This window comes from Dipodomys merriami, unplaced genomic scaffold, assembly GCF_024711535.1.
Source record: "Dipodomys merriami isolate MVZ:Mamm:240054 unplaced genomic scaffold, mDipMer1.0.p SCAF_7, whole genome shotgun sequence".
Taxonomy (NCBI): Eukaryota; Metazoa; Chordata; class Mammalia; order Rodentia; family Heteromyidae; genus Dipodomys; species Dipodomys merriami.
The window spans coordinates 68,365,549-68,378,532 of NW_027206290.1; the positions used below are offsets into that span (position 1 = coordinate 68,365,549).

The 12,984-nt window shown below is 37.6% G+C and overlaps 1 protein-coding gene across 4 annotated transcripts in view; it reads right to left on the reverse strand.

Annotated features, from left to right (window-relative positions):
• Positions 1-236: 236 nt before the first annotated feature.
• The window catches only part of Rad21l1 (RAD21 cohesin complex component like 1), a 28,260-nt gene continuing 15,512 nt past the window's right edge, over positions 237-12,984 (reverse strand). For 2 of the 4 annotated variants that reach the window (XM_070006933.1, XM_070006932.1), the window contains exons 9-13: positions 11,442-11,668; positions 11,147-11,243; positions 9,593-9,717; positions 3,858-3,935; positions 237-735 (exon numbers count right to left, since the gene is read on the reverse strand). In XM_070006933.1, coding sequence (XP_069863034.1) covers positions 547-735; positions 3,858-3,935; positions 9,593-9,717; positions 11,147-11,243; positions 11,442-11,668 — 716 coding nt within the window. In that variant the 3' untranslated portion in view covers positions 237-546. The remainder of the gene's footprint in view (positions 736-3,857; positions 3,936-9,592; positions 9,718-11,146; positions 11,244-11,441; positions 11,669-12,984) is intronic. The other 2 variants (XM_070006931.1, XM_070006934.1) reach the window with 2 other exon arrangements.

Sequence of the window (12,984 nt, forward strand, 5' to 3'; positions counted from 1 at the left end):
TGGTAGAGCGCTAGCCTTGAGCTGAAGAGCTGAGGGACAGTGCCCAGGCCCAGAGTTCAGGCCCCATGACTGGACCCAAAAAAAAAAAAAAAGAAAACAGCTTGATAGTTTATCAAAGTTAAACATAAATTATGTGACTTACCAGTTCTACCTCTATACCCAGGGAAGATAAAAATATTTACACAAAAACTTTTTCAACAATGTTAATAGCAACTTTATTTGTATTTATAATATAGGTTTTGAAAAACTCCTTAAGTGTTTCTCAGAGGTATATCTTATTCTTACAATATATTCTAAACTTAAACACAACGTTCAACTCAGGGAAATGATACTTATACATTAAAGTAAGCTAAATTAAAAACAATGCTTAACTATGATTATTTCTGTAATCATACAGGTTTCCAGTTCTGGCTATGATTATTCTGACTTTACGAAGAGGGAATAGGAGATCACCCTATCTGAACTTCCTTGTCTCTTTTGCATTAAACTGAACAATCTAAATAGAAATACTAGTGATAACATAAGCCTGAATGTTCTGGATTTACTTTACAGGTCATGGAACCTTGGTCCCACTGTTGCTATAATATCAGCATAGGGAGCACTCTGGCTCAGCTCAATAGCCTGTTGTTTTTTTAAGACAAGAAAACTATAAAATTTGGCAGCTGCTTGTTTCCGGTCACTGTTTTTGCAGAGCTCCATCAAACTAAAGGACTGCATTCCCTTCTTGTTAGATTCCTGGGAAAATAGAAAAGAAGAAAGGAAAATAAAGGCGGGGGGGAACATTAGAAGTAAAGCAGGTTATCAATTCATGATCAACAACAAAATACTGAAATTTTTGATAAGTGACTATGATATCCTCAAAAGGAGAAAGATAAATGACTCTAATAAACCTATTTTTAAAACACGGTCATTATTAAGCATAATGCAGTTCATTGAGAAAATGTATGCAAAATAATTCTAAAGTGTTACATAAATTTACAAAGAATTTATAAACTTATAAAGTGTCATACAAATGTTGTCTTTTTTTTTTTTTTTTTTGGTAGGTAGTGGGGCTTGAACTCTGGGCCTGGGTTCTGTCCCTCAGCTCTTAGGCTCAAGGCAAGCGCTCACCACTTGAGTCACAGCGTCACTTCTGTTTTTCTGGTGGTTTTTATTGGAGATAAGAGTCTCACAGACTTTCCTGCCCAGGCTGGTTTTTAACCAGGATCCTCATATCTCAGCCTCCTGAATAGCTAGGATTACAGGCATGAGCCACCGGCAAGTCTTTTAAAAATTAATGTTTAAAAATGCCTCTTATGGCTGGGCGCCAGCAGCTCATGCCTGTAATCCTTGCTACTGAGATATGAGGATCGCGGTTGAAAGCCAGCCCAGGCAGGAAATCTGTGAGACTCTTATCTCAGATAAACCACCAGAAAAACCAAAGTGGCGCTGTGACTCAAGCAGTGATTACTGCTTTCCTTGAGCCGAAAAGCTGAGGGACAGCACCCAAGCCCTACGACTGGCAAAAAAAAAAAAAAAAAGCCTTTTATGGAAACTGCAATTAATCTAGACTTGTAGAGAAAAAAAAAAAATCATAAGACTTTGACAGGTTTCAAATACAGCCAAAATGACCAGCTTATCATCAGGCTTCTTCTCTTAAAGGAACTACTAGGGGTAGAATGACTATAAAACAACCTTAGTAGTAAATTTAGAAAACCATTTGGAAGTTTCAGTGGCATAAGATCGTAACTATGTGAACATCTCCCTAGTTTCTTTTTACGGGTTATTAAAATGCTGGATTCATCATATGGTACCTGTGAATGGCACATGAGTAACTGAGATACAATAGGGTATTCAATAGTGGAAGAAGATAACCCCTTTTTTTGAGGACTAGGGCTTAGAATCAGATTTCTAGAGAATTAAGTTTTTAGTTAGAAATATGGTAGGGGATACTGGCCAATATCCCTATGCCTATTAAGAAACACTTTTGGAAATGTCATTACAAGTTTTTACAAGTCCCTGTTACTTAATGAAAATATTTTGTTGTGCTTTATCTCAGATGTGGCAACCTCTAAAGATGACATAAGCCAAGCTTCACTTATTTCCTCCCTTAAGAGACAAGTGTGGATTGAGTGGCTATTTCCCCTGGGATAGGTTTTCCAATTTCAAGAATTCTTTTGAAAAACCCTGACAGGACAAACACGCGAGATTGAACATATGTGCTTATTATTTATTTCCTTCAGAAATACCCTACAGTGAATAAAAAATGACAAAAGCAATAAAGACAAAGAAAATGAAAGATATGACTAAAAGAAGCTGAAACCTAAATATCAACAGGGAGGGAAAAGGCAACAACAGAAAAAGCCAATTTGAGGTACAGAACCTTGGAAAAGGAGACATTAGAGTGTCATGGGTAAGAATGAAAGGTGAACCTAAAAACCGAATTCCTTAAGAGTCTAGGGAGAAATTAGACTCTATGTTTAGCTACTCTATTGCCTCACAGAATCAGGGACAACTATGCATGTGACAGGAGGCAAGAAGGTTTCTTTCCAAAGATACCAATCCTTGAGGCTCTGGATTTAGAATACCAGCTATGTAAGTAGGGAAGAAGTATTGAATCACAAACTGGGGGATTGAGCAACATTCCACACCTGCTCTGAAAGATGAACAGTGCCTGATTTACCTCCTGTTGGTTCCTAAGCCACTAGTGTTATGCTTATATATTCTAGTCTGCAGATTTCATAACTGCATCCATTCTATGGGGCAGAGGGGGAGGAGAAGCCTTTTAGCTAAAAGTATCTAGAGAAAAGGCACTGCCTATTTAACTTATTCTAAAGACTGTAAGCCTACATACAAGCCCTCACATGTAACTTCTGATTCATTTTTTTGTGTTGTTCTTAGATAAAACAGATAAGGCCGGGTGCTGGTGGCTCATGCCTGTGCCCCGCTTTACTGCTCTTTCTTGATAGTTCAGCCTTAAATTTTATTAATTGGCGGGGTGCCAGTGGCTCATGCCTGTAATCCTAGCTACTCAGGAGCCTGAGATCTGAGGATCATGGTTCAAAGCCAGCCTGGGCAGGAAAGTATATGAGACTCTTATCCCTAATTAACCACCAGAAAACCGGAAGTAGCACTGTGGCTCAAATGGTAGAAGTGCTAACCTTGAGCTAAAGAGCTCAGGGATAGTGCCCAGGCCCAGAGTTCAAGCCCCACAACGCCCCCCCCAAAAAAAGCAGTAAAAATATACCAGGTAGGAATCTGGATATAAATAATAAAAGGAACAGTCTAATATAGTTACATCTGGTAAATTGGACTCAGTGAGAAGGAAGGGAAGGTTAAAAGACTTCAATCTTTTCAGCCTTTTAGCATAGTACTATTGGACATGTTGTTATGGTAAATATGCAAATTAAAATTTAAAAATGAGTTATTATTATTATGGGACATAGATAACTAGGAGCATAAATGTAGTTAGAAGTGTATTAGAATACTCAAAATCACCTCACTCTAGAGGAATTTGTCTTCAATCAAAACATAAGACAACTTGTTCTGTTTTCATAAATATATGTGATGAAGTCAAAATTTTATTTATTTTCTTAGGATTTAAAGAATTGTTATTATGCAGGTGATGTACAGAGAAACTTTTTTTTTTTTTTTTTTTGCCAATTCTGGGGCTTGAATCAGGGCCTGAGCACTGTCCCTGAGCTTCTTTTGCTCTACTACTTGAGCTAAAACGCCCCTTTCTTGCTTTTTCTGTTTATGTGGTTCTGAGGAAGCCCAGGGCTTCATGCATGTTAGGCAAGTACTCTACCACTAAGCCACATTCCCCAGCCCCAGAGGAACATTTTAAAAAGAAGAGTTGATAACTTCTACCATCTTACCTGTAGTTTATTTAACATCTGGTGTGATCTTTGATTACATCTCTCTTCCTCCATAATTTCTTCACTGCCCAATAATTCCTGTGTGATTGATAAAATATTTCATTTAAGCAAATCTTACTGAATGTCTACTACTTCCAAATTTCAGTGTTAGCTGAAACAAGAAACACAACTATAATGTGGAAATCCTGCCAAATAGTTTATAGTCTGAGAACAGAGAGATTAAAAGTAATACGCATATAGATCAATACATTGTACATATGCCCTCTCTTCTAATATAGTAATACAAAGTAGGAGATTTTGCAGTCTTTATTGGTAATGAGTCTCAAAATGTTGTGCCTTTGTGTATTTTGAGAAGTAAAGTTAGCAAAGACAACCACTTTCAATTAGGACTATCTTTTTAGTCAATCTGAATCCAATTGACAGCAGTAAATACAAAAGTGTAGAAAACTGTAAAGGCTTTTATCTGACCTTAATGATACCAAGTTCTGAAAAGATGACAGAAATGATGAAAGGGATAACACGTTAAGATGCATTGTACTTGTAAACTGACATGTTGAATTATAACGCCTTTGCACAACTACTTAAAAATAGTAACATTATAATAAAAATTGCAGGGCTGGGAAGGTGGCTCAGTGGTAGAGGGCTTGCCTTGCCTACATGAGGCCCTGGGTTCTATTCTCCAGCACCACATAAGTAAAAAGAAAAAAAGCCGGAAGTGGCACTGTGGCTCAACTGATAGAGCGCTAGCCTTGAGCTGAAGAGCTGAGGGACAGCACCCAGGCCCAGAGTTCAGGCCCCATGACCGAACCAAAAAAAAAAAAAAAAAAAGAATTATAATAAAAATTGCAGAGCTAAACTTTGACCAGTAGCAAGACAATGAAAAGGTTATATGATCTAAAAAAAGATCTAAAAATAGGTACCATGACAATTGGTTTAGAAACTTCATATTTCAAGGGTGACATCCAAAATAGGTTAACTCATTGCCTGCTATTAGAGTTATCTGAATAGAGTCATTGTTTTTGGTCTTCAGAAATACCTCAAGATTTGAACCAGCAAAGTTGAAGTCTCTTTACAAGAACTCACTCTAATCTATTACTAACACCTTATAAGCCCAAGAACAGAAATTGGGCTTAGGAAGGTGTTGATAAAAAGAACAGACATAAGCTGGGCACCAGTGGCTCATGCCTGTAATCCTAGCTACTCAGAAGGCTGAGATCTGAAGATCATGTCCTGAAGCCAGCCTGGGCAGAAAAGTCCCTGTGAGGGGCTGGGAAGGTGGCTCAGTGGTAGAGTGCTTGCCTTGCATGCATGAGGCCCTGGGTCTCAGCACCACATAAGCAGAAAAAACCTGGAAGTGGCACTGTGGCTCAAGTGGTAGAACACTAGTCTTGAGCTGAAGAGCTGAGGGACAGCGCCCAGGCTCAGAGTTCAGACCCCACAACTGACCAGAAAAGTCCCTGTGAGACTCTTATCTCCAATTAACTACTCAAAATCCAGAAGTGGTACTGTGGCTCAAGTGGTAGAGTGCTAGCCTTGAGCACAATGAGGTTCAAGGACTGAGCCCAGGCCCTGAGTTCAAGCTCCACAACCAACTGGGGGTGAAAAAAGGACATAAAAAAGCTTGGGAACAGAGAAGTGGCACAGACAACATTTTTTTCTACTGTGGCTCTGACCATAGCACCCAACAGCATTTGTGGTACTTTAACACATGCCTGTTTGTCTAGCTTCATGCATAACTCAGACCTATTTCTTCAAAGTACTTTCAATTTCAGGGACCTCAACAAAGTGATTTCAGAAAGCTCCACAGTTCTGCCTGAAATTTAAAATAACTTGAGGATACAAGGACTCTTAGATTGAATCCAAGAGCTGCTGGGCCCCTATTCTCACCAGCTACACTGATGTTTTGGTCTTGCTTGTACTACACATCTTTTGTTACATCCCAGAAAGACTGATCCAAAAATATGGTCTTTTTTTTTTCTTTTGAAGTTTTCCAATTCTCTAAAACCACAATTTATTTCTATTTCCTTCTAATCTGTCCTTAGAAAATAAATTCAATCATATTTAGTGATTAAATATTGTTAAATGGTATTTCTGTAGAAAGCTCTTTGTTAAAGATCCATGCAAATGTAACTTTGCCTAAAAGACACAACTAACCAGGAAAAATATGAGCTCAGAATAGTTTGTGTATTTTGCTATTATCTGTCCATTTGATCTGGACATCCTACAACTGAATCTTTGCTGTGGAAAGCCCAGTGGATTGTTGAAATGGCTGAACTTGTGCTCCGTTGTGGTTTGCATGAATGAAAATAAATTGTGTCTCTGGAGGCAAGAGAAAAGTGAAAATGAACCACATAACTCCTACCTCAACTGCTAGGATATTTCAGGTAAAATGTTTAGGCTATTTATTCTTAGATTATCCAAAGAATTTAGCCCATTTTACATGGATATAAAAACAATTTCATGGTTGTGAAGCTCATTGTAAAGAAAATGTGCTTTAAAATTAACATCAGTCCTAAGTAGGTTATTATTTACTAAAGAACTTTTTCTAAAATTCCTTACAATCTTAAAAATGCCATTAGTACTCTGAGCCAAGTACCAGAGAAATAAGGCGTTAACAAAATGAGTCAGTGGACTCAAGATTTGTTTTGTTTTGTTTTGTTTTTTGGGTCTGGTTGTGGGGCCTGAACTCTGGGCCTGGGCGCTGTCCCTCAGTTCTTCACCTCAAGACTAGCGCTCTACCACTTGAGCCACAGCGCCACTTCTGGCTTTTTTCTTTTTGCTTATGTGGTGCTGAGGAATTGAACCCAGGGTCTCAGGCATGCAAGGCAAGCGTTCTACCACTGAGCCACCTTCCCAGCCCTGGACTCAAGATTTTACTTCTATCACTGCTATCAACACATGCCCTGTGAACAGAACATCTTCTTTTCCTTGATTTTCAGAAATCTTCTACAGATATAAAGCTTAATCCTATAAAATGCTGAGAAAAAACATCTACAGTATTTTGTGCATGATTTTCTTGGTCCTGATTTGTTGGTTGGTTGGTTGATTGGTTTGAGACAGACTCTCCATATGCAGCCCAGGTAGGCCTCAAACATTTAAGTCTCTTGAGTGCTGGAATTAGAGTTTCTATTCAATAAATAAAGTCAATCTCCAGATGCCTAGCTTATCCTCCTATTATAGCATTTTTTTTAGAGATAAGGATAACTTCAAACCGTGATTCTCGACATTTAAAAACTTATCACTACCTTTGAATCAGCATTAAAAATACCCACTTTCCTTTAAAATTATTTGAAGTTTCAAAATAAACTAGGAAATAAAAAAATGTCAGAGAAATTCTGCATGTTTTATCAAGCTATTTACAAATATTCCCTCAACTCAAAAATCGTCTTGTTCTATCTTCCTAAATTTTGGGATTAAAGGCATTTACCACATCTAGCTAAACATATCTGCTGAGATTATGAATTTAAATTTAGAAATGAACCTGACAGCTCTAAAAACCAAACTTTAACTATGTAAGATACAAAATTGTATGAAAAAAGCTTTAAAGAAAATCCTCAAGACTACATGCATGTTTACCAATTCAAAAGGGCAATTTTCTTGGACTGAGAAGACATTCATTGAAGATGATTCCTCAGCAGCTGGAGGAACCAATTCAATAATACCCTGCTAAGGGAAGTTAGAAAAAAAATAGGTAATTCTACTGGTGGTTGTAACAATCTAATTATGTTGAAGACTTTTATCACATAAATGCTCAGTTCTCAAAATTTTATTTGAGATATCCAAGGTAGGCAGTACCTGGCTTAAATACTCCTTTTGTTAAATATGCCTTTCCCAATGAAGAACTTCCTCTTTGCTATCTATCCTATTCCTTCCTATTTCCCTCTTTACTGCAGGCCTCGTGTCAGAAGTTTCTACTGTGCTGCTGAGGTCATGTCCCTTTTTTCAGCATTTTTTTCTAGACATAGATCCCAACCTTTAGTTTTAGGCCAGTACTAGGTAGCAAAGAAAAGTGACTTGCAGAGGGCAAGCAGTAGCAAGAAGAGAGGGAAGGAATATTACTATCCTACCTAGGGCCCTGATAAGATACCTGCCAACACTGCTGGAGCTATTGCTGACACCATGATGTCCTCTAGAGGGAGCAAAAACATAAAGGTAGAAGGAAACAGAGAAAGCCAGAAATTCTCCATGCCTCATCATCTCGTTTACATTGCAAATAAACTGTTGACTCCTTTGTGTGGGGGGGGGGGGGGAAGGGGGGAGGTACTGGGAGTTAAATCCAGGGTCTTACACTCTCACTTGGCTTTTGTGCTAATGGTTGGCATTCTACCACTTGAGCCATGCTTTTTGCTTGTTAATTGGAGATAAGCATTTCATGGATTTTTATGCCTAGGGTTGGCTTAGTCTAGTTAGGCTATCTACTTAGGCTGACTCTGAATCTCAATTCTCAGATCTCCTAAGAAGCTAGGATAATAGATGTGAGCCACTGGGGCTCAGCTGTCAGCCTATCTTTAACCTATCATCTTTAACCTATCTTCAAGCTTCATTCCCCAGTTACTATCTCCGATCTTCATTAAGAGCTTCCTTATCACTATTTCTTTTTTTTCCACTTCAAATTATATTCATTCAATGAATATAAAGACCTTATTATGTTCTCCCTGATTCTCTGTGAATTTTCTACATTTTGAATATTCTCCAATTTGCAGTTTCTGTACATAAAATTCTGTTTTTATGAAGATTTGAAAATGATTAATCAGAATTTTCCTGGCTTTTAAAATTGATGGTGTTTCTATATTTCACTATATATTTTATTTGTTCATCATTTTGACAACAAAATGAAAATTAAAGCAAGGCATATGGTAAAGGAGTAAAGGTTAAAAAACTGGTACGTTGATTCTTTCCTTCTTTTCATTTCAAGCACATAGGAAAATATATTTTGTTAATATGTTTATGATAACTGTGCTCATCTTTTCCTTCCAAAAATCATAAACTAAAAAGAGATTGCCTAATCACAATTTCAATAGGTATGTTTATAGAAATGTCCAAGTCCAAATGAGGAAGATAGTTCTGGTAACCTACTGTAGTAATATTCAGTGCATTATCAAAATATTAACACATCCTGCTTTAAGTGTAAGTAAGTGTCTTTCCTCCAAAGATAATATGGGTTAACTTTGAATTCCTTAGGTAGTTACCAAAATACAGTGATGACAGAACTGACTTTAGAAAAGCATTAATATTTTTTTGGCTAGTGTTTACATTTATACAGCTAATAAAGTGAGAATTGAGACAATATTTGAAATCATATTGTTTCATATTGTTTATAACTATGTGTTTAAATAGCTATGCTTTCAAAAATTGTATTTCCAAATAAAATTATTTCTGTGTTTGTCATAGACTTTGAGATAGTCTTTTCAGATTAAAGATTAGCAAAATATAAAGGTCTAAAAGATATTGTTTTAGGGGTAGATGGGTAAAATTATTTATTTAATTTTTTTTGGGGGGGGTCCGGTCATGGGGCCTGAACTCTGGGTCTGGGCGCTGTCCCTCAGCTCTTCAGCTCAAGGCTAGCGCTCTACCACTTGAGCCACAGTGCCACTTCTGGCTTTTTTTTCTTTTTGCTTATGTGGTGCTGAGAAATCGAACCTAGGGCCTCATGCATGCAAGGCAAGCGCTCTACCACTGAGCCACCTTCCCAGCCCCATTGTTTTGTTTTTTTAAATATTCTCTGGTTATCTTACCTCAGAGTTAATATTTTTATTGGTATCCTCATGAGAGCCACCCTTACATTCATCAGTCACATCCTTCAATGTCTGGAGCTGATCTAATTCTTGCTGTGTATTTGGCTCTTTCATCGTAAAGGTTTCTAAATTATCAAGGGAGTAAAGAATATTAAAAAAAACCATAACTTTCATATTGAACTGGGATATAGTTGTTAATAAAACTTTGGACAGATAACTTAGAATCCAAGAATATAGGCTTAGTGCACAAACTTTCCTATGGCTTCTTTTTTCCTTCTCTGACTCATCTCCATTCTCCATCCTCTGCCAACAATCTCTTCCATACTCAATCACACACAATTACTCATGGAACAACATGGGTAGGTCAAGTTCATTGTGGTATATTCAGTATATTCTCATGCTTTCAGGAAAGGTTATTATGAAGGGAGACTCACTCATCTCATAAGTTGGTTTTAACTTTATAATTGTCACAACAATAAACAGTGATTATTAATAATCCTGGAATCCTCTAGTTGGATGACAATATTTATGTCTCAGGTTGATTGTATTAACTTAGTACTCTTCTTACTCCTATCTGATTTTCTATTTTAGTTGTTTTAAAGTGAAACATTATCCTTCTAGATACAAATATTTTCTCCTTTTTTGGAGGAGTTCTGAGTACTGTTTTGGGGAAGATGAGAAAAATGGTTTACAAACATATGATAAATGATATATATGATGACTGATACATATTATAAATAATATTATATTACATATAATATATATCTTTTTGGCACTTGGGATTGAACTCATGGCCTCATGCATGCTAAGCAGACACTACCATTTGAGCCACAACTCCAACCCTTTTCACTTTAGTTATTTTCCAGATAGGGTCTGAAAAGAAGTACTCATGCTTCTTTCCCAGGGTGGCCTCACACCATGATCTTTCTTTTTTTTTTTTTTTGTCGGTTGTGGGGCTTGAACTCTGGGCCTGGGCGCTGTCCCTCAGCTCTTTAGCTCAAGGCTAGTGCTCTACCTCTTGAGGCACAGTGCCACTTCCGGGTTTTCTGGTGGTTTATGGAGATTAAGAGTCTCATGGACTTTCCTGCTCGTACTGGCTTTGAACCATGATCCTCAGATCTCAGCCTCCTGAGTAGCTAGGATTACAGGAGTGAGCTACCGGCGCCCGCCTACACCATCATCTTTCTATATATGTCTCCTTTGGCTGGTATTACAGTTAAGAACTACTATACTCAATTTGTTTGTTGAGGGATGAGTGTCTTGCTAACTTTTTGCCTGGGATGGCCTTAAACCATGATCTTCCCAATCTCTGCCTCTCAAGTGGCTAGAATTACAGGTATACCACCATGCCTGGTTGTTTCATTTTATTAATGAAGACTTGGAGGCGAAAATTAATGCCAAAAGCAGAAAAATAATATTTTAAGTTCAAATACTCATTAAAGTTAGTATTTATAATTGAAAATATGGAATTGGAAACCCTTTTCATTTTTAAGTATAAAATAAGATTTTGTATACCACAAAATTCTTCACAGCAACACAATTAGGAAGTCTCACCTATGTTTTGGCTTCTCACTTCATTCCTTACTGACTCCTTCTGTATAACTTTTCTTCCAATTTTAAGGACAGAGGACAGAAAGCACTTTGAAAACAACTGTAAAAACATACATTTTTGTTTGTTTTTGTACTAGTAAAGCAAAACTAAAAACAAGTATATATGATAAAGTAAAAACTATAATTCATACACACATATTAGCAAATTAATTTTTTACATTTGAATTCTGTTGTAAATATGGATTTATTTATTTGTAAACAAACATTGCACTCATGTAAAAAGGATGGAAACTATTACCATTTTCAATTCCTCATGAATCAATTCCTGGGTAGCAGTTGACAGAAGTGTATCCACTCCTCCCTTCTTCTTCCACATCATTAATTTCCGTGTAGGAGGTGCAAGTTCCAGAACCATGAGTGTGTCAGTAAAAGAATTCAGTTGTTCATGCATAGCTTGGCTACTGATCTCCTTGACTGGATCTATGATCAGTCTCCTTTTTTTGCTTTTCCTTTTCTCAGCAATACCTGAATATATGGGGGGGAGGGGAAGGGAAGGCATAATCTGGGTGCTAGTGGTTCACACCTGTAATCCTAGCTCCTTGAGTGTCTGAGAATGGAAGGATAATAGCTTGAGGCCAGCCAAGGGGAAAAAATTCATGAGACCCCCTTCTAAAACCATAGCTGGGTGCAGTGGTCCATACCTGTCATCTCAAGCTAAATGAGAGGCTGAAATTGGGAGGATCTCATTTCCAAAATACTCTGGGCAGAAAAGTCTGCAAGACTCCATTTCTACAGAGGGAAGCTGGAGTGCTGGCATGCACCTGTGATCTCAGCAATGATGATAAGCCTAGAAATAGTTAGGTGGCAGCTCAGGTGCAAACCTGAGCAGGTAACAGTGAAAGCCAGGGCAGTATGACTTAGGAAGCTGGAGGCCCTGAGTTCAAATCTCAGAACCACGAAAGGGAAAAATAAGCCTGTGTTAAATTGTAGGGCTTTGTAAAATAATATTGTAGACATTACATATCTAAGAAATATGTATCACAAACACCTGTAGAGTTTCATTGGAAAGAAATTTTTCTTCTATTCTTTGAAAAGACTTTGCAAGTATTTTGTAGAGTGCCTGAGCAGCCAAAAGCTGATATGTTTTTAAAGCTGTTGCTTCAAAGTGTATAGGGGGGACTTTACTGACATCCTAAGTAGAAAACTGAGCATGGCTACACTAAGAGAGGGAAGTTAACCTATCTAGAAGTTCCTTTAAATGCCTATGTAAGAGGATACTTGAGACCTTAGTATTTATTTGTCCAGTATGATTTTCCTCTACCACTGACATTCATATATAAACTCAAAGTAGGCAGCTAGGTCCATGGAATTTAACTCTTAGAGAATTTTACCAGTAAAAGGAAAGCAGAAGTCAAGACATGGTACTCACTTGGTTTGCTTGCTCATGGCTTAACTCTCTTGACCATATAAGCCATGCCTCCAGCTCCACTTTTTTTGAGATGGAGTCTCACGTACTTTTTTTTGCCTAGACTAGCTGCAAACTGCAATCCTCAAGTTCTTAGCCTTCTGAGAACCCAGGATTAAAAGTGTTACCCACTGGTACCTGGCTTAAGATTTTCTTTAGTAAAGCAGAAAAGAGAAGGAATTAGACTTCTCAGATGAAGATGTTAGATCAGATGGATCCAGGAGGAACAGGAACCTGCTTGTTGATATATTTTAGTAAAATTCTGGAAAAACATGGTAAGACCTCAAGGAGCTGGTTGTGCAGCTAGGAAAGTTGGCTGGCTACAAACTGTAGTTGTACTCATAACTGGTGTGGCTGGTAACCAGGGATTCATTTC